This window comes from Nothobranchius furzeri, chromosome 4, assembly GCF_043380555.1.
Source record: "Nothobranchius furzeri strain GRZ-AD chromosome 4, NfurGRZ-RIMD1, whole genome shotgun sequence".
NCBI classification, from domain to species: domain Eukaryota; kingdom Metazoa; phylum Chordata; class Actinopteri; order Cyprinodontiformes; family Nothobranchiidae; genus Nothobranchius; species Nothobranchius furzeri.
Window position 1 is genome coordinate 3418936 of NC_091744.1, and position 22782 is coordinate 3441717.

At 39.0% G+C, this 22782-nt stretch overlaps 1 protein-coding gene across 2 annotated transcripts in view; it reads left to right on the top strand.

Moving 5' to 3' along the window:
* Positions 1-22782, top strand: part of LOC107391070 (zeta-sarcoglycan) — a 547146-nt gene that overhangs the window by 414941 nt on the left and 109423 nt on the right. For both annotated transcript variants that reach the window (XM_070550008.1, XM_015968123.3), the window contains exon 4: positions 1516-1603. In XM_070550008.1, the coding sequence (XP_070406109.1) occupies positions 1516-1603 (88 nt within the window). The remainder of the gene's footprint in view (positions 1-1515; positions 1604-22782) is intronic.

Here is a 22782-nt window from a genome sequence, read left to right on the forward strand (position 1 = left end):
AATCTAAGTCAATTCATTAATAAAGTGGGAGCCTTTATCGTATTTTACATGTACCTTAGAAAACCTAATTATTGAACGAACTGCGTTCCACTCCGCTATGGTAAGTGACGACATTTCATGATGTCGTTCTTCCAGTTAGTCTATAGCAACAGAAATAGTAAACAAATGCTGGCAGGAACGAAGCAGACAGTTAAAACAGAAATAGACAACAACAACGCAGTAGCACCTCTGATTTGATACGAAATGTACTTTTTAATAGTATTAAGTTTGTTACATTATGGCGATGATGTTATCGGAAGATCACTTCTGTGGTCTTATCAGTTCCTAAAAGTGAGTGTCCAACCGGTACTAGCTTGACTGAGCTGTTTAAATGCAGAGGAAGTTGGTTTTCAACTGCATTGTCTGGGTAATTTTGCATTCAGTCAGACTAACGTGTTTATATTTATTTAAAAAAAAAAGACAATTCAGTTGAATTAAGGAAATAGTTTAATTTACTGATGCACATGTAAACATGCTTACTGTATAATTTGCATTCATGGACTCATAGTGCAATCCCGTTGCCCTCGGGACTTGTTTTAAGAGATAAGTTACCCAAAAATTACGTAATGAGCTTGGAATTCCCAGTTGCTAGCTCATGGGTTTCAGAGGACCCAGAGATCCCACAATTAAAGATGGCTGCGCCTAGTTCTACCAGGAAGTAGTCTTTATTTATTTTCTCATTTAAATGTTCAGTTTTCTTTCTTTTTGCTATTTAACGGCACCGGAAAGTTGTTTATTGTTGTTATCAATAGTTACGTTGACCAGTGTTTATGGTTTTTACTTTTCCTGGCGTTTATATTTTTACAATTGATTTGAAATGTTTTTCTGGTTGTATGTGGCAACTGTCAAAGGGTGTGTGTGTTAGGGTTAGGGTTAGATGCAAAGAATACTTGGTTATCTAATTATTTTGGTTTAGTACTCAACAACACTGGTGACATCCTTTTTTTTTTCAAGTTGGAAGCTGTAACGCAAAACGAGCCAGTGACATCATTTCCTGCTTGGTAATTCTGAGTTCTGAGGATGACTGGAACACACGATCACCCATCTTTGCTTGTGACCGCAGAGGTGTGGGTTGATTTAGCGACCAAGGAAAATCAGATCATGTCTAGGCTAGTAGCTAACAATTAGCATTAGCTACCTCCCAACATGGTGAATCGTGTTCAAGCTTGTGGTATTTGTGGAGATAACACATCAGTGTTTATTTTTTTACCCAAGAAAATAAAATGAACATGGGCAGCAGAAGAGTTGTGTTGGCTGTTAGCAAATAAGAAGCAAAATGTTTGCAAATATTGACGAGTAAGACTCCAAATACCACCATTTTCCACCCTGCACTAATCCAACTAACATCTACTTCCTGAAACCGGAGCACCAGAGCTTTTTTCTTTCACCAAAAATGACTCACAAGGCAATCATTCATACTTGAAACCACAACTTTAAATGAAATATTAATCTTTGTTTCTCTTTGTGCCTCCCTAGGACAGTCCACTGATCCTCCAGTCAGACAGAAATGTGACCATAAATGCAAGAAATGATCAGGGACAACTGACTGGTCAGCTAACTGTGGGTAAGACAAACACACTCTACACAAAGCACACAAAGCACATCCTCACAAACGACACCAGGAATACCTTCTTCGTTCAGAGTCCAAACCAAGCCTTTGAACCTTTGAACAATTGAGATCTATTACTTGATTTGTAATAAGATTCCTTTATTTATTTCCTGTTTCTGATTACCAACTGTCATCTGTTTTCATTAGTGTGATTCTCATAGGATCACAGTCCTGTTTCCTTTACTAAATCGTGTTTTCTAAGTTCTTACTGAATTAGTGAAATTCTGGAATCCAACCACATACAAAGGGCATGTGATGTATCGCAGAACTTATTCTGGGAGACTGATAAAACTGTCTTAGATGATATGTTGTTATTAATCATACACTAGATACAGAAGAAGTGCTTATTGGAAGCTGCAGAGTAATAATAAGAAATAATTTTTTGTTCCTGTCATTTCAAATGTGAACTTTCATTTAATGAGCATCTTTACAGTACATTTGTGATCAGATTTTGTACCTCGTAGAGACAATTAAGTTACCCAGATCTGCTAAAAATCTCTTAAAACAACAGCACCATCGAAATATTGTGTTTTTAGATTAAAAAAACTTAAATAAAAGATAAAATGAAAATAACCACATTAAACTAATTAAAGAGGCATATTCAGACCATTTCCAGCATGGCAGGAGCTCTGAGAGGGTTTTGGTGGTGTTGATTTTCAAAGACTACTTCAGCTCTGAAGCTGCATTTCAGATAAAAGTAACCATGAAAGGAAGTTCAGGTATTAGCTTTTAAAGCACAGAGTGTGGTGAGAGTCAGCAATTGAAGATCTGATGATTTTGTTTGCAATGCTAGTTATTTTACCAGCCAGTGTTAAAGATGGAATTGACCTGCTAGAGGTCCGCTGGGTCAGTAGCTGCCAAAATAAGACGCTGTTTCTGGAGTTTTAACATTACACTCATTGGTTCTTACCTTTACCCTTTCATTACTTTAACAAAAATACTGTTACAAGGTATTGCTATTTATTTGTGCCAAAGATAAAACATACATACAGGTGCTGGCCAGTAAATTAGAATATCATCAAAAGGTTGAAAATATTTCAGTAATTCCATTCAAAACGTGAAACTTGTACATTATATTCATGCAATGCACACAGACCAATGTATTTCCAATGTTCATTACATTTAAATTTGATATTCATAAGTGACAACTAATGAAAACTCCAAATTTGGTATCTCAAAAAATTAGAATATTCTGAAAAGGCTGAATATAGAAGACACCTGCTGCCACTCTAATCAGCTGATTTACTCAAAACACCTGCAAAGGCCTTTAAAAGGTCCCTCAGTCTTGTTTTGAAGGCACCACAATCATGGGGAAGACTTCTGACTTAACAGCTGTCCAAAAGACAATCATTGACACCTTGCACAAGGAGGGCAAGACACAAAAGGTGATTGCTAAAGAAGCTGGCTGTTCGCAGAGCTCTGTGTCCAAGCACATTAACAGACAGGCGAAGGGACGGAAAAAATGTGGTAGAAAAAAGTGTACAAGCTCTAGGGATAACCGCACCCTGCAGAGAATTGTGACGACAAACCCATTCAAAAATGTGGGGGAGATCCACAAAGAGTGGACTGCAGCTGGAGTCAGCGCTTCAAGAACCACCACGAGGAGACTCATGAAAGACATGGGATTCAGGTGTCGCATTCCGTGTGTCAAGCCACTCTTGAACATGAAACAGCGCAAGAAGCGTCTCGCCTGGGCCAAGGACAAAAAGGACTGGACTGATGCTGAGTGGTCCAAAGTTATGTTTTCTGATGAAAGCAAGTTCTGCATTTCCTTTGGAAATCAAGGACCCAGAGTCTGGAGGAAGAGCGGAGAAGCACAGAATCCACGTTGCATGAGGTCCAGTGTAAAGTTTCCACCGTCAGTGATGGTGTGGGGTGCCATGTCATCTGCCGGTGTTGGCCCACTCTGTTTCCTGAGGTCCAGGGTCAATGCAGCCGTCTACCAGGAAGTTTTAGAGCACTTCATGCTTCCTGCTGCTGACCAACTTTATGGGGATGCAGACTTCACCTTTCAACAGGACTTGGCACCTGCACACAGTGCCAAAACCACCAGCACCTGGTTCAAGGACCATGGTATCCCTGTCCTTGATTGGCCAGCAAACTCGCCTGACCTTAACCCCATAGAAAATCTATGGGGTATTGTGAAGCGGAGGATGCAATACGCTAGACCCAACAATGCAGAGGAGCTGAAGACGACTATCAGAGCAACCTGGGCTCTCATAACACCTGAGCAGTGCCACAGACTGATCGAGTCCATGCCACGCCGCATTACTGCAGTTATTGAGGCAAAAGGAGCCCCGACTAAGTATTGAGTGCTATACATGCACATTCTTTTCATGTTCATTCTTTTCAGTTGGCCAACATTAGAGAAACAAACATTTTTTCATTGGCCTTTAGAATATTCTAATTTTCTGAGATACCAGATTTGATGTTTTCATTGGTTGTCACCTATAAATATCAAAATTAAACGTAATAAACATCGGAAATACATTGGTCTGTGTGCATTGCATGAATATAATGTACAAGTTTCACGTTTTGAATGGAATTACTGAAATATTTTCAACCTTTTGATGATATTCTAATTTACTGGCCAGCACCTGTATTTTGAGACTTAACTTTGTTGGTAGCAGCTTTTATTTTTACAACTAATGTTTTCCATCCTTCATTTCCTATCATGTTTTGTGGTGTGAGGCTGATGCCTTAACATTCTTTACAATAAGCTGTCACGTAATGAAAGCAGCTTTGATTTTTAAATGCAACTGTAAATAAGCTTTTATGAAAATATAAATGCTTGTTGTAAAACATCCTATACACAACATAGCCGGGTATTCCACTAAACAGAGACTTTTCAACAGTTTAGCCTGTTTTTCACATGAAAGTGAAGATATATGCAGCATTAAAACATTTTTTTCTAAATCCTCCAATTAAGATGGAGATTTGCAAATTGCCCCTGGTCAATATTTGCTTGTGGATGCAAATAACCGGGGTTTTAGGTTTCACAACATCTCTGCCCATGACAAATATGCTCTTACATCACATGTTAAACCTGTGTGAAACACTCAAGTGTAATCTTTACAAGCTAAAAGGTTTGGAAACTCGTTAGAATGAATGGCTTGCAAGCCGTTCCCCGGGCAGAAAAACTCCAGAAGCGCTAGGATCAGCACGTACACGTCTGCTGCAGCCGAGTGCGGAAGAGCACAATAGAATTTATTTCCTGATATCTGAACATTTTGTCTCTGATTGGATAAGAGCAACGCAACTCGACCACTGACTTGCACCTTGGGTGTTTAATCTCCACAAACACAAGATTTCTTGTGCGGTGGTGTCGCTAAAACTAATGGTTAGCTTTTCAAATCCTCGAGTTTCGCTGTCTATTTTCTATCATTATCTAATGCAGGAGATAGGTGAAGGAGACTATTTTCATGTTCAGCCTGCATGAAAAACTCAGAGTGAATCAGAAATATTCATTTAAATGTTTTTGAGAGTTCCACACCTTTAATTGGTGCTTTACGGTAAATGGCTGGTATTTGTATAGTACCTTTTATGGTTCTCCAACCCCCCAAGGCACTTCACAACTCCTCCAGTCATTCAGCCATGTACACACATTCACACACTGTTGGTGATAAGCTACATTGTGGCCACAGCGGCCCTGGGCCGTACTGACAGATGTGAGCACTGGCGCCATCGGCCCCTCTGACTAGCACCAGCAGGTAAGATGGGCTAACTGTTTTGCCCACTCAACGACTGCAAAAGACCGAGCGGGACTCTGTGGTTACAAAACGGGCCCTTAATTCCTCCACTCCTGTCAGTCCGCTTTATGTAGAAGACCACAGAGAAGAATGATTATGCATGCCACCTAGTTATTCTACATCCATCAAATGTTTTTCAGCATAAATGCTGACGATTTGGGGGACCACTGGCACCTAAAGGCTTACATGGTTTTGGTCAAATATTTAATTTTTGTTTTCTATAAACGACGTAACCTGTTAAACTCACCTTGTGATCGACACAGCAAAACCAATGTATTGTTGAGTTGTTTACTTTTAGACTGCATGCTTGTGTTCACATGAGTGCCTCCTGTCCACTCATAGCCAGACCACTTTCACATTATTGAAGCCGCTTCCAGACACACCTCTCTAACCTGCAGGTATACTCTTCATCAATGCACCTGACCTGACAATAACAATAGACCATATTTTGGTGTTGGCGTTGGAACCACCTTGTTATGTTTGTGTCAACAGTGTTCCTGCTCGCTGCTAGAGCAGGTCAAGGCAAATGATCAATGCACCAGCTGACTTGCAGTTTAAAATAGTAGGAACACTCTGCTTTTCACATTTTAGCGTGTTAGTTGGTGTAAATGATGTGCAGTGTGGTGCAGACGAGGGAGAATAAAATGCATAATAACATCAAATATTATGATGTGACCCTTTTTTTAGTATTAGAGTAATCATGGATGGTGTTATATGGGACAGATTGGAACAGTCCTCGAGTCTTTCATCTATTTGGAGCATAGGTTTATATCTTTAGGTGGTCGGGCAAGTTTTAGTGGCTTAATTTACACTCTGTCTCTGACTTTTTGCAATCCTGAATCCCTAACAGCTCACTTCTGGCTGTTAAGAATCTCCAAACTTGCCTCTTCACACTGAGAAACGTTATTCTTGCGTGCTTTTCCTGCAGTCCTCAGAATCAGTCTGTTTTAAAACTGAAAGCCCAGGCAGCCAATTCCAGCAACAGCTTGACAAAATGTGTGACCTGACTGGATCAGTGAGACATACACTTGTGTTTGGCCGGGCAAGATGCTAGTCCTAAAACACTTAAAAACTTCTAGGTGCACAGAGAAAAAAATAAAAAAATAAAAAATTAGAAACTCGGACAGCATCCAGCCGTTGCGTTGGGACCATGATCCCTAAGATGCCTTGAGCAATGCAAGAAACAGTGCAACGAGAAACAAACCATGACACCTGAATATATCATATGTAAAGCAATCTGAAAACCTAGGCGGCTGGATGTCTGTATGAAATGGAAGAGGAGGATTCCTCTTGTGGAGCATCATCTTCCAGGCACTAGTAATGCCCAGGTTTTCTTGATCTCTTCCTGCAGACACCTCCTGTTGGCTCTGTGCTGACTCAACCACAGAGTCAAAAAACATGAGAACAAATCTACAAGTTCTTCTGTCCGCTCCTCAGCTGTTCTCAGAGGAAGACTCAGAAATTCTCACAGGAAGGTGGTTATTCCTGCTCACCAGACACGTGGAAGCAGAAACGTTCCACTGCAGTAATCCTCTTTTTTATTTTTATTTTTTTCATTGCTTAAACTCACAAAAAATATTAACTTGTTTCAGAATTGTTGCATGGTTGCAACCCGCTCTTACCCGATGACTTCAATAACCTTATGCTGTGGAAAGAAGAAGCAAAAATAAAAGTTTACAGGTGGCAAATTGATATAAATAAACTAATAGAAGCATTTTTCCTGAGTTAAAACAATAGAGGTGTAAAAAATTGAATAATAGATTCATTAATGATTATTTCTGACTATAATCAGTTTTTCATGAAGGCATTCATTCTTACTAGTGACCACTGCAAATGCATTGAGGAAACGAGTGTTCCACACCTTTAACATTTACTGGAGCAGACAATGTTCTCCCTTTCTTTGAATATTTCAGATAAAATATTTGCAGCAGGAAAGACTTTTCATTATTACCTCGTGTCTTCCTGAGGGCTCATCTGTGAGAGAGAAGTTCCAAGTGCATGCGTTGGCCTTGAGCTTCTCATCTCAGTTTTATTGCTCTCCTTCTTTCATCCCTCCATTCCCTCTCTTCCTGTGTGTTGCTGTCAGCTCGTTAAAGTGAGTGAGAACCTGTCATCTTTGTCTTCTGAATGGCCCCCCATAAAGATGATGAGTGAACTTGGGGAGTTGTGAAGCCGTACCCTTTCACCCGCCTAGGTGATGATGTCCCGGCATTAGAGGCAGTGAAATGGTTTCCTAGATGCCATTTCCTGGCCGAAAACAGGGTGTTACGTGAATGAAATAAAGATATTCTGTCATTTTTGTTGCACTCAGCAAAAGTGTTCATCTGTGACATGAATACATCTCATAGTTAATAAAGCCAAGCTAGATGTGGTTGGATATTTCATTAGAGTGCACATATGCTAATGTAAACTACCAATATAGATTCATTATGTTTAAATTTGCAGGACTGCAGCCAGCCACTAGGGGGTGCATTGTGTGGAATTAGCTGTAATGTAACAAAGTTTTATAAAATTGTATTTAGGGCACAGTGAAGCCAGGAGTTCAGACTTATATAAAAACAACAAACCAAATCTTCAGACAAGTGGCTATTAACTAGCAAACACACAATTGCATAAGCTGGTTGTTTTATATTTGTTTCTGATCCAAAGAGAAATTTCCAGGAGAATCTGAGTGCGTCTCAAATGGTCCCGCACAGTTCAGGGACAGTTCTTCCAACTCTATATGATCATGGACGTAGTTTTGGCTTTAGAAGAGGGGATACAGCAGGGGGGTCTTTACAGTAATTATGTATGAAACTAAAGGCTCTTTTATGCAATGTCAGGAATGCAGAACTGTGAAGTATACAGATGGCAGTAAAATGAAAAACTAATATTTTCAATTCAACTTTGTTTTTCACCTTCTTAGTCATTTCATTCCTACTCATTGTCACCATTTTACACTTAACTTTTGAATATCTGATCAATAGAGCTCATTTACATGAGATTGTAGCTGAACTCTTTGTCCTAGTGCTCAACCAGGCTGTTTAATATAGCGTAATATTGTTTTTGGATGGTAAAAAGTTCAGGGGACAAAAATTGACTTTGGATAAAAAATATAAATCCCTAAAATCCTCACTTTCTTCCCATTTATGCACCTTTTTTTTCCCAATCTTTTGTAGTTTCCTGTTTTCTTTCTTCTCAACACTGTCCTCATTTTCCCTTTGCACTCTCCCTTCCTCTTCTCAATTATCCCCTGACTTTATTTGCTTCACTTAAATTCAGCCCTACATTTATCACTTTATTATCTTTCTACACTAATTATGTTGACTTTTATCTCAGCAAAATCATCCATGTCGATACTCAGGCAACTCGCTGATGCAGCGCAAAACGTGACTAATCAAAGCAGATAACTTTGGGGACACTGAAGCAGTGGCCTTAAAGGAAAATAACTTATTTTTCTTCGTAATAGTTTGTTGTAAGATCTGATATAAAGTCAAATGTGTTCATCTGCTGCCTTCACAACTTCACATTACCGAGTTTTACGGATGTAGAAGTGAAAAAATTAGGGATTTTATTACATTTAGCTTTTCATTCATTCTCACTAAGTAGGCGTTGCTGTCGCAGTTTAACAGCTGAATGTCAGCTCAAATTGGTTTCTGATTAGTGTGCATGGTGAGAACTTGCAAAGCCACATTTAATTCCTTTTCTGTTACACACAGTGTAATTATGAATCTACATCTTTGCAAATCCCCCTGTGAGAAACAAACGATGTACGTAACAGTCTTATTTAGCTGCGATCATATTTTCAGCAGACGTTGGCATATTTCAGTTGAGCTGGCTGAGAAACACTGAAGTATTTAGTGGTTTAAATCCTTCCTCCCTCTCCCTCTCTCTCTCTCTCTCTCTCCCCCCCTCTCTCTCATCTAACTTACAAAGTTAAGAAACATCTTCTTCCTTTTATGTCGCAGCTTGATTACCAATCTGATGGTTATTATAAGGCACTTAAAGCTACATAGACCTGTTCATTAACTAACTGGAATGGATTTATGAGGCCATCTAAAGACGCCATAAAAGCAGGAACCTACTGACATTATTTATTAGTTTGTTGCTACGTTAACTGCACAAGGGTAATTGTCTACACGTATTTAGGCCTGTAATGTGGCAAATGTTGTTTTCATCACTTGCTTATATGTGTAGGCATGTGTTGCAGTGGACCATATGAAGTAATTCTTCTGCACCGGTGAGCTACGGGCGTCGTGTTGTTTGCTGGTAGTTGGATGCTAACAACGTGTCGGATGTGTGTTAGTTTAAGATCACTCTTCATGTGTCCTGAGATAATCGATCTGAATGCCATTAATATGACTTTAGATCGTCATTAGTGGTACAATGATACATTTTTCTGAATTTCTGCTCATACTTGTTCAAATGAACACATTTCCTTTCAAGCATGAGTTGAGTAGATCCCTTTGAAATAACAATTAACAAGGTTGTGTTGATGAAAATCAATCTGTGTTTGTACAAAACTGTAGATAAATAAAAAAAACTGTTTCAATCGAAACTTTTTTGTTGCAGTCAATCATCCTTCTAACCTGGTGATAAGAGAAATTGCAAAAATGTAAAATGGGATTGTCCAAACTGACAAAATTAAAAATCATGATGCATTTAACTTAAGTATTTCAAAGAAAATCAAAAACAATGTATATCGCTCTAGAATTACAATATTTGTGACACAGCTAAGACGATGTGTTTTACTTGACTAACATTCATGCATTTGAAGTCTCAAAGGCTGAGTTACTTCCAAAATTTACTAACTCCTGCAAAAATGTAGACACAACACAGACTGTTGTTGGTTTATCATCCAGGAAACAGCAGAGAACGTCTCAACTAGCGGAAGCTAACCGTTAACATTAGTAACCACTACACAGCAGAAGCTCCTCCAGGCTTGTGTTTTTTGTGGAGATAAAACATCAACGTTGCAAGTCAGTGGTAGAGTCATGTTGCTTATCCAATCTCAGGTGAGATGTCCAGATATGGGCTGCATGGTGGCACAGTGGTTAGCACTGTTGCCTCGCAGCACAAAGGTTGCAGGTTCAAAACTCGGCTGCAGCCTTTCTGCGTGGAGTTGCGTGTTCTCCCCATGCGTGCGTGGGTTTCCTCCGGGAACTCCGGTTTCCCCCACAGATCACAACATGCCCTACAGGTTATAAATTGTAAGTCGCTTTGGATTAAAGCGTCTGCTAAGTAGGGCTGTCGCGGTGGCGGAATTCCCCCTGCGGTGATTCAGGGTGGCTTAATATTGCGGTGTGCGATATTATTGAAGCCCTTTTTTATTGCAGTACTATCTGAACATAATGTTTACACATTTAAAAAAGGTTAAAAATTGCCGTGCCTTCTTTTATAACACTTTACTGAATGCAGATCAAAGGGCAGTAACAACACAGATCGCAGTAACGTTTGTTTCTCCGACAGTCGGAGTCCGACTAAACTTAAAAACAACTAAATTCAGGAGGTTAAACTTTTAAATGCAAATTTGGCTGCAGCATCTAACAAATAAGAAACAAGTCCCCATTTTGTTTAGTTGTTTAAAATCAAGCATAAAAAATTACATGTACCGGGCACGCGCGCGCCGGGGGGCGGGCTCACTATCATTTCACTTTCACACACACGAATGACGGTGATTTATAGCTCGGTCACGTCCTTGTTACCCACAAGGAAAACCAGCATGTTAACCATATACGGTTTGAGAGAGGATCTGAGAGGGGTGGCAACATTTCCAGCAACACTGAAAACCCTCTCGGATGGTGCGCTCGTTGCACTAACGCACACGTACTTGCATGCGACTGGCGAGCAAAGGGAATCTCTCCCGGTTGTTGCTCCACCATGTCAGGGGGGTTTCTTTAGGGTGGATGCATTCCTCCTGCAGGTAGCGAGTGAGCTCCAGCTCGGCTCAAACTCTCTTCAGGACGGTTGCAGAAGCAGTGCTTGTCCGGGACTTCAGCAGGTCTCCGAGCGTTTATTTATTTATTTTTGCCGCTGGTGGCAGCTCCGTCTCGGCCAAGGACTCTGGCTGCGTAGCAGCTGACGTACTGAAAACCAAAGTGCTCCCAAAGGAGCGAAGTAACGTTTCGTTTTGATACCAGTGCAGCCATCCTTCTCAACATGAGTTGAACCAAGTTCAGTAATCGCGGTGGCCCATGATGCAGCGCGGTGGGCTTCTTCATATTGCGATATTTCATTTTTGCGGTTACCGCGACAGCCCTACTGCTAAGCATAAATAAACATAAACATAAACAAATTTCAGGAAATAAGACTAATCCTGTCAGGGGCAACATCAGTGGACTGAAACGCAAATGAAGATTAAATACAAAAAATTTTAAGGTGTAAATCCAATTAGAGTTTGAACTCCACATTTAATAATCATTACCATCAAAAACAAATCTGCAGCTGCTGTAACCGCTTTGGGCCACGGAGCAGGTTTGTTCTCCAGTATGTGTTACCATGGCAAATGGGATGGGCTTCAGGCTAGCCACGTCCATGGAACCAAATTTGGGGAAGTTAAGAGGTGATTTTCAAAAGACAGTCTGGATTTTTGTGATTAGCTTGCCAACCCCCACCCCCATTGAGGAGACGTGTGAAAGGAGGATAGTAGGGTAGATGACCAGCATCTTAAAAAGAAACACCTCCCACCCACTGCATTCCACCGTGGAGACCATGGACAGCTCCTTCAGAGGCAGCCTGAGACATCCTAGATGTAAAACAGAACACTACCAAAGATCTTTCATCCTCTTTTCAGTGAGAGTGTATAACTCTACAGTTTAACTGGTACTGGCAGTATGCTGATACACAATAAATGCAATATTCATTATGTGTTCAATACTCGTGCAATACCGGATTTACAAAGTATGTCTGTGTCACTTACGGTGTGCTGCACAATGTTGGAACCCAAGTTTTTACTTTTTTTATTCGTTTTAAGCGGTCGAAGGTTACAACTCTAGACTACAGCCTACGTGTGTATACATGTACCTTTGTTATCATTTTTCTTCAAATTATTCTCTTAAGTGTTTGTGCTGCTGTAACAAGTGCACTTCCCTACTGTGGGATCAATAAAGTATATTCTATTCTATTCTATTCTAAAAAATGTATTGATTAAACGAAGGTCCCACACCTTTAAAACCACTACATGTAGCTTTAAAAGGACTGCCGCATTTCTACCTTCCTGCTTTTCCTACATCCTTGACACCAGAGATTGTGTTGATGAATGTGGGTAAAAAATTGCACACATATATCTTTTTTCTCCTTTTCCTATATTAAATATTATAATGAATTCTAAATAAATAATTCCTGTCTTTAGTGCATAAATCTGACTTTTCCACCTGTAGCAAAATTAAAAGTTACATTTCAAATGTCCTTGGTTGTGCTTTTTAAAAACGTCTTTACCATCTTCTTTTAATTGAGTTAATTCATCTTTTTTTTCCTTCATTTATTTTTATTTTTGTCTTGAACATCTGAACAGCTCCTTGATGAGATCGAAGTTGTGTTGCGATCAAGCCCATCCTTCTTATTAGAGGAACACTTGAAATGATGCTGTGACCCTGCAGTTTCCTGCTGTTGCATCATAGTAATGCTGACTGCTGTTAAAAGCCCAAACAAAGCTGCTTTGGGGGTTTTGAGTCAAGGTTCTGTTTGTCTCATGATCCGGGGTTATTCTTAACGGTTTGATGTTTAGTACTTTGTAAGATTCACCTGCTGATTTTGGGAGCACATTTGTGTTTTCAGTCTTGTTTGCACATCTGTTTCTAATAACCCGATTTGCATCCCCTTAATCTTCCCCCACCTGGTGTTTGTTGTCAGAACTGAGCTCACCTTGTGTGGTTTAACCCCGCTCTGCTGCACATTTTGTTTCCACGTCTTTAAACTTCCTGCCATGCTGTGCCTTTTAAATCACTGAAATAATGTTTATTCATCTTCACCTCCACGAATTGAGATTTTTAACTATTTCTAATTCTTTGTGTTGCATTGTGTTGCACGCTATTTCTTAAAATTACAGTGACAATTGAATTTCTGCAAAACTGCTTGAGTTGATTCACTAAATATTTTTTTCTATTTATTAAACGGAAAATAGATTTCCAACATCTATCTATGGAAGCCCTGATATGAAACTACATGACAAGATTCATAAACACATACACCAGTGGTTGCCAGGCTTTTTCACACCCAATCTCCTACCAGCATGCATGTTCAAAGTGATTAAATACAAACTTTATACAGAGATACAGATTTATAACTCTTATATATAGTGTGTACTCTTTACTATTGGGATTTTATGAATAGTTTTACAAATATTACCTTGGTAATCTCACAGCCTCTGCACAGACAATGTTGTGGGGTACATTTGAAAATGTGACCTTTTATTTGTTTTTCTTAAATCTTACTTATTTTAGCCAAAAGAGGTTTACCTCATGACCCAGAATGACATCTGATCAAGGGCAGGGCGAGCGCTCCCAATACACGCACACACACACACACACACACACACACACACACACACACATATATACATATATATATATGCATATATATACATATGCATCTCTACCTGCCTCACGATTCGATCTGATTCCGATTATCTGCCTAACGATTCGATTTGAGTCTGAAATGCATCACGATTCTTCACACAAAAATTTTCATAATTTAATAAAAGCAGAAGAATAGTTTTCAATTTCTTTTTGATTTCGAAATCCCTGAAAAACAGAACATTCATCTATTCACTATAGTGAGCGATAATTTTTAAAGTGTGCTGCCTATAATTACTTAAATAATATAAGAAATGATGTTTTCGGTAGAGCAGCTTTAAGATAGAATATTACTGAACTTAAAAATAGTAAACAAATACTGTGTTAAGTGATTCTTTCACATCCAGGATCCCAAAACCGTAATTAGCCCAGACATCCGATTTACATGTAACGGCTACATCTTTGATTACTGGTAATGTTGGCCCTGTATCCCTGTCCGCCTTTTCTGTGTTAAATTGGCGCTAGGGCAACACAGTGCGCATGTCATTGCAACTCTGCCCCCAGAAGTAATTGTAAAACCTCAAAACTTTATTGTCCTCACATAGACATAGACATAGACCAGGGGTCGGCAACCTGTTCCCATCAAAGAGCCATTATTACCCGTTTCCCACAGTAAAGAAAACACTGGGAGCCACAGCAGCCGCTGCGTTGTGGGCGGGGCCTACCCTCAGACAGCAGAACGCTGCTCACAACAGGTGACAGCAGCCGGTACCGGTCGATTAAAATAATAAAAAATTATTATTAAAATAATAATAAATTTTGGGATTAAAGTAATCCCAAATAAGCAAATTATGGATGAGCAGATTTGGTCTATTTCTGGGGCTCATTTGAGGGAAAACAGAAAGCAGAGAAGCAGAAAAAAATGAAGAAAAATCTAATGAACTTGGATGTTTGACAGCAATAAAAATCTAAACACATACACACACGTATACATGTAAATATATTTACATTTGTGTGTGGGCTGTTGCCTGGCAGTAAGAAGGTCACAGGTTTGAATCCCATGTGCAGCTTCTTTAATGAGTCGGCATTCACTCCGTGTGTGTGTGTGTGTGTGTGTGTGTGTGTGTGCGCGTGTGTGTGTGTGTGTGTGTGTGTGTGTGTTTACATAAGTGTCTTTGTTTAGGAATTATACCTTGATTTTCTTGGAGATGTGTCACTTTATTAAAGGGCATTTCTATTCAAAGGCTGAAAATGAAAAGGTGCATGAAGTCACCGTCATGGGAACAGTTCAACAAGATCACCATATTTTAAAACAAGAAAAGAAAATGTCTATTTATTATCTTACAGTGGTTGTTCATCTTTTGTACAAAACTGTCTATGAAGATTTAAATGTTTATAAATGCTAAAGAAGCAGGCAATACACTGCCTGGCCCCAAAAAATATCACCACCTGGATTTAACTAAGCAAATAGGTAGGAGCCTCCTATTGGATAGTTACTGCATGGGCGGTTATCTTTATCTTTCAGCAGCAAGTTATTTCACCCCAACTGGTGCAAAGAGCTGCTTCTCATTTCCTAAACAACCATGTGGAAAAACACATCTAGTGGTTGGAAAAAAGATGTTAGTCAGTTGGAGAAGGGTCGGATCATTGGCATCAAGCAGAGAAAACATCTAAGGAGATTGCAGAAACGACCACATCGGGGTTAAGAACTGTCCAACACATTATTAAAAACTGGAAAGCTATAGAGACCCATTGTCTTTGAAGAAGAAAGGTTACAGTTAGGGTAGGCCGGAAAAAAATCTCGAAAAATTGTGATCGGTAATCACTTAAATAGTTGGTGAAATCAAATTGAAGAAAAATAACGTAACTCACAGATATGTTATGTTGTTTAGGAGAATTTAAACATGTGCAATGTGAAGCTAGCTAAAGGGACTGGGACTGAACAGCTGTGTAGGCATAAGAAGACTACTAATCAGTGAAGTGATGTACTCATCGTGCCTAGTGCCTACAGCACAAGCCTGTGGGGGCAGTGTTATGATCTGGGATAGCTGCAGTTGATCAGGTCTAGGTATCAGGTTTATTATCTTTTTAATATTTTTCCACTTAATACAGAAGGACCCAAGGCTCAGTCTACATTTACATGAGTTCATGCAAATGTATAGGTTACATTTTTCTTTCCACATCTGATCTTAAATCCAGGTGTGACAGTTTAGCGGAAAATATGACTGACATTAATGTAAAAGGATTATATGAGAATTAATACATAAAACGGGAACCAAAAGCAGAATTAAGACCAACACCAGCCTCAAAAATATGAAATCACAAAAAATAAATAAAGAATAAAGAAAATCAAACTAATACAAAGTGTGTTAAACAGTAAACTTGTGGATGAACTGCATAGTCTTATCTTTCCTTGGAAAAGTGAGAGGATAGAAAGAAAATCCTGATCATAACACAGTTAAACAGTAAATAAAAATCTGTTTAAACCCTCCAAGGCCGACATGACTGATCAATATAACCTTCACTAAGCTTGCATTTATTGCAGGAAGTTATTTTTAGTTTCCATTTACACGTTGTAAAAAACAAATGGATGGATCAAATATCGGTAAACCAGACAACTAAAATTAAAATGTTTTGACAACATGACGTGGTGTGAAAGAAAGTGAAAATCCATTCTGTTTGTGATGAGGAAAATGTAGATTCTTTCCTGGATTTTTGAGTGTCACAAGGTGAACGACAACATCTGATCCACTTGTCAGTCTAAGAGTAGAAACGTTCAATCAGAGGACCTAAGTTACAGAAAATTCCAGCAAAGCGGGAGCTGCTGCACAGTTCATCAGGTGATCGATGGTGTGTGAAACGAGTCCCAGAGGGAAGCATGAGAAATATCAACATTTATATAGACGGATGTTGCAACAAGTGGCAGGAGGAGGGACTGTGTTTCTCGGCTGGCCAAGGAAAGCCTTAGGATTCCCCTGGAGGAGCTGGCCCAAGTAGCTCAGGAGAGGGAAGCCTGGGCCTCCAATAGGCTGCTGCCCCTGTAGTCCAAAAACTTGACAAGCAAAACACCAAGCATGGATGGATGAAATCCAAAAACTGTGAGGCCTCTCTGACTGAAGTAGGATTTCTGTTCTTTCTGTTTCTCTGTGTGGCCAAAGAGAGCTTCATGGAAAAAATGTGAAAAACCCACAGCAATAGTATGGAGAGGAAAACACCCTGTAATTAAAGTATCGTAGAGCAGTTTCCTGCTTCTCCGCCTTACTGGTTGAAAGTAGAATTACAACTGTCATAAACAATCCTGCTGCAGCCTGCAGTGGCTAGCGCTAACAATAAGCTAACACTAACACGAGCCAACTAATACTAAAAATAAACCACAACGAGATCAAGAGAGCCACGCAGTTGGGCAAAACCATTATTACCGTACTTACAAGTCCAGTAGCAACAATTCAATTCAGTTTTTTATATAGCGTCAAATAACGACAAGAGTCATCTAATGGCACATCACACAGTTAGCCAATCAGTAAAAAGTTTCCTATGTTGTGTACCTAGCAAATTGCACTGGTGTCAGAGTCTTTTCAGCAATCCTCATACTAAGAAAGCATGCAGCAACAGTGGAGAGGAAAACTCCCTTTTAACAGGAACAAAGCCAGGTCACCATCAGTCCATGATTTTGTAGCCTCCTTTATCTCCTTCAAACTAGTCTAGGTTGTGTTGATGCTCAGTCTAGTTCTAGCGCTTTGCTTCACCTCCAAAGACATTACTCTCTTACTTTTACTTCCAGGCTTCACCATGAAGCCAACAAAAATATATATGTTTTTCTTCTTCTGCTGCTTTTTATTGATCAGCAAATTGAAAAAGCTAGTAGCTAGCATAGCAACAGACAGCCATAAAGCAGGTGAAGAGCTCCACCTATAGACCCGCTCCATTAAACTATTAGGTGCGGTATCTGGCCAGTAGAGGGCTGCAGAGTTGTGTCAAATGTGGAACTGGTGAAGTTTCTAACCCAACAATCACTGAGATCTACGCTAAAGTTATAGCTTAAAGTTTAAAAATCTCTTTAGGGTTACTTTAACTACTATTCTGCCATTTGTAACACAAAATTCAGACAATGAATACAGTAATCATGTGTGGTTGCTAGTACAATAATACCACATAAGCCTGATCAGCTGAAGCTCTGTTTCATTTGCCTTGCATCTCTTTCTCTTTTTTTTTTTTTTTTTGTACAAATAGACAAATCATTTTGGGTCAGCTAGTTTGACTCCAGAGGACCAAACATGGTTTTCATGCAATCATCATAATGCTGCAAAAAACTGTCACTATTAATATTTTATCTAGATTTTGACTGTGCACAGACTGGAAACATCAGCCTACACCCCAGTCCATAAAAGTGAAATGTAATTTAGCCAATGGCCTGTTCCAGCTAAGCATTAAAACTTAACACAAACGTTAAAAAACATTCACAGTTCAAAGTACAAAGACACCACAGTTTGACTTATATAACCTCGTTTTTGTTTGAATCCCTCATGCAGTGTTTAGCCTTTTGCCTGCATCTTTACCAAATGAAATCTTAAGACTTTCCCAACACAGCCAAAGGATAAGACCAACCTAATTTTAGAAATGTTTCATAGCTGCAGAGCGCATTAGTATTTACACATGCAAATAAGCATGTCTGCATGTATGCTAAAGCTCCAAAAACACATTGAGAGGAGAAATATTCACATGAATGTCACATCATTTCCAAGCAACTCCCGTGAACGCTCGTTTACAGGAATGTGAGGGAAAGATAGGGAGAGCTTGACCTGTTTGGGAAAATCAATCATGCATGAAGTGTTTTCTTGACTTTCTGACAATCTTCTTTGTAACTACTCCTCGGTCCTTTCATGGAGTCTTCTTGCATCATATCCTCTCATTGCTAGGAGCCCTAATTTAAAACCTTGAATTAAGCTCTAAGAGAGCAAACCCATATAACTTTTATTATGGCCTCAGTGCTTTAATGCGCTGTTGTAAAATTGTTACACTGGCACCACTTTAATGTGCTGTTCCATTAACTTCAGAAGCCAAATTGGGAGACTAGAGTTGATTACCATTCTCCTTAAATAATTTATTTTGTTTTTGCAGAGTCTGGATTTAAACATGTAAGATTTTCATGAGAATATTTTGGAGGAAATTAAAATAAATTCTAATATTTCAGATATTTTAGGATGGGAACTAAGAATTTTAAGAAACAGCTATTCTCCAAATTCACTTACTTATTGCAGTCATGATTTGAACAAATTGTATATAAATGTTATTTATCTATGAAACAAAAGCTATTTTACGAGTCATTCAATAGCAAAATGTTAAAAGAAAGATTTAGCCTAATTTAGTGCTGAGATTCGTCTTTTTCTTATGTTTCTGATGGTTTTTGATTGTTAAATTATTCCTCTTTGGTTTAAAAGTTTCATCACATTTAGTCGTGTAAGTTTTTATTATGTCAGATGCAGTTCTTGTTCCATTTTATTCCATAGATTCCATAGTTTTTCTTGTTTCCACCTTGATACACACCTGTTTGTCATATGTTATGATTGATAGCGATTTAAATTGTAAGGATGTCACTCTGCAGAATGTTACTCTGCTCCAGCAACCCCCCAGTCCCCTTTTTCACAATCCAATGGTATAATCCTTGTATTTAATCCCACTAGATTGTCCGCTAACGATGGGAATTACAACTCCTCCTGGCTCACCTATAACTCCCAAACAGCTCCTCATCTAGTACAATTTATGTGAACCGGCTTATGCCTGCAGTTGTCCAGAGAATCTCATTTAGTCTTTGCAATTTACTAAGATAACTTGTGACATATTTACCTTCAAATGTACCATCTAGGCGATGGGAAACATGAGATGACATATAGGTGGCAGTAAAAAAAATTATGGTTTTACCGGTTTTGGTTTTACGGTGTGTGGTGTTCAGCCACACAGTAGGAAGCACACACAAACTAGTGTCACACACCAGCATTCCCTGGTCAGAAAAGAAATGTCAGGATCAAATGTGACCTCAGCATAGACCAACATGGCGGAGGAATGTGTAGCAGATTTTTGTCACTTGGTTTTCTGATTGGCTACATGTCACATTCAAAAGGCAGCATGTCTATCATCGAAAAATGGACCAACACAATTCAACACATCTGATCACCACAATTTATGATCGGAGAGTTCCCGACATCTCTCCGAGCGTTTGTAAGACACCCCACAAGGTTGGATTATCTTTAGAGCCATTATGGTAATTAGGCGTGTTGTCAGACGGGAAGGATCGGGTCAAAAATTGTTTTGATTATCCTGCTGTGTGAATCAAGCCTTCACTGCTTATTTTGCGAAATAAGAAAATACAGGATAACACATTTTATCGAGATTTAAACTAAACTAAATCCTTTTCTCAAACAACTTAACATTACATATGATATGTCATCATACAACCAAATCTGTTACTTCTTCTTAATGCAGGTTATGAGTCTGTTGTTTTAGGAGGCAGTTCAAATTTTTATGTTACGTTTTAAGCAAACATACTTAGTAACTTGCTTCATTATTTCAGGACTATCCGGATGCCTGGCGATTATCCAAACTCAGGAGAGTAAAACTTTTATAACAATGCAAACTTTTAAAATGCTCAGGAACATGCAGCCTTGGGTCCCCCAGGAAAACATAGGTCGGCAACCACTGATTTAGTCAATAAAAGTCAATTAGAATTACATTTTATTCATTACTTTTAAATAATTTCCGTCTTTCTCTGCAAAAACAAAAAGGAAGTGCTATGGCTCATGTCACATGTTCAGATATAACTCAGGACTTTGGTCACATGTGCGATCCTGCACCCCGTCTCATCAGTGAGGTATTCTCAAAGCATTATTCCAACGGGAGGATCCTGCTGAGGGAGGCACTTGTGACTACAGAGGAAGTCCTGTTAGGAAGTGATTATTTAAATCTATGCATCAATTATTAACTCTACCTAACGAGGAGTCCTGCTGCTATTGGTGACAGCAGAAGTACTACAGCGTGATCAGGGGGAGAGACATTTTGCAGGAAGTAATTATTTGTCCAAAAGCAGTTCACTTCAGACAGAATTAACGTTTGCCACCTGCAGGTCACTATTAGAGGTAAGAATAAAGGTTGATAAACCTCAGCTTGAGTTTTGGATACCAGATGTTCTACTGAGGCTTGATAATGAGGAGAACTCTGAACCTTTTGAGGAAACACCTCAGAGGGTTCGTGCAAAGACATTTTATGCTTTTTTCCCCCCCAAGCTTCCAAACACAAACACAATTAAAACTAAAGTCCCCAGAAGGTTTTCCAGTAGAAGAATTTAAATTTAGCACAACTACGATTATAATTTATTTTGCTTCACCACATTACTGCTTCATTTCCATAGAGGGAATTTGTTTTTTGTCCGCCAGGTATCACACTACTCTGTCAGCTCTCCAAGCAATCATTTAAAGGAAATAACCTCTGGCGACTTCCTCCAAATTCTGTTGCTGCTGGCACAAAACATGGAACTTTAAAATTCCTTGTGCTTACTACTGACCCTCCACCCCCACCCCCACCCACCCACGCACACACACACACACACACACACACACACACACACACACACACACACACACACACACACACACACACACACACACACACACACACACACACACACACACACACACACACATGTACACACACACACAAACACATACACACACCCTGAGGTTATTTTAGCTTAGCATTAAAGTCATGGACAACATTCTAATATAATCACTTTGCTCAGTCCCAGTGGAAAAAGGAGACTGAGTCATAATATTCAAAGGCACAGTATTTATGTGCAGTTCAAATTATGCATTGCAAAATATAAATACCATTTATATTCAGTAATGCATAATTAATTCCATGCTGATTGTTATTTTTCTGTGTTTCTGTCTCTTTCTGTGTATGTCTTCCTTTTTCCAGCTTTGAGCCCAGCTGGTTAACTGCAGGCGTTTAGGCGAGCTTTACTCTTAAACCAGTCAGATCTTTGCAATCCCAGTATCTTGCAGCTGTCAAAAATAATGTACCCTCTCTGCAACTGTCAGCTGTCATTTCAGCATGTCACTTTGGTTCAGTCATAAGTCATGGATCGCATCTCATCTTAGCCATCAACTGCTTTTCAATCATCAGTTTCTGGACTGCCTCCCTGAATCTGATTTCATCCTTATGGTGGTATTTGGAGAAATGACCATTTAACACCAGTCCTATCAAAGCAACATGAGCCTTGACATTTTTTCTGTCTTCGTTAACCGTGATAAAAAACATGCAATTGGTTGTGTGTTGCTCATTTTGATCAACCAAAACAAGTCCCATCCCCTCCCAAGTTAATAAGATCATTTGGCACCAGTACCAGACTCAAATTTTTTACATCTTTTCCTCACATGAACAACCTTACATGGTGGTTTTTCTTTTTATCATTTTTGCTTTGCCCTTTTGGGATACTTTAATATATTTTTCTTTAATTACAGTGTGTTATCGAGGATCATAAATAAGTGTACAGAAGAGCTGAAATTTGCATGAACCTTTATATTATTTTCTTCCTGTGATCTTTGGAGTTCTATAAGGTTCTCCAATCATCTGAAATAATAATAATAATAATAATAATTATTATTATTATTATTATTATTATTATTATTATTATATTTGTACTTTACATTACAGGTGCTGGCCAGTAAATTAGAATATCATCAAAAGGTTGAAAATATTTCAGTAATTCCATTCAAAACGTGAAACTTGTACATTATATTCATGCAATGCACACAGACCAATGTATTTCCGATGTTCATTACATTTAAATTTGATATTCATAAGTGACAACTAATGAAAACTCCAAATTTGGTATCTCAAA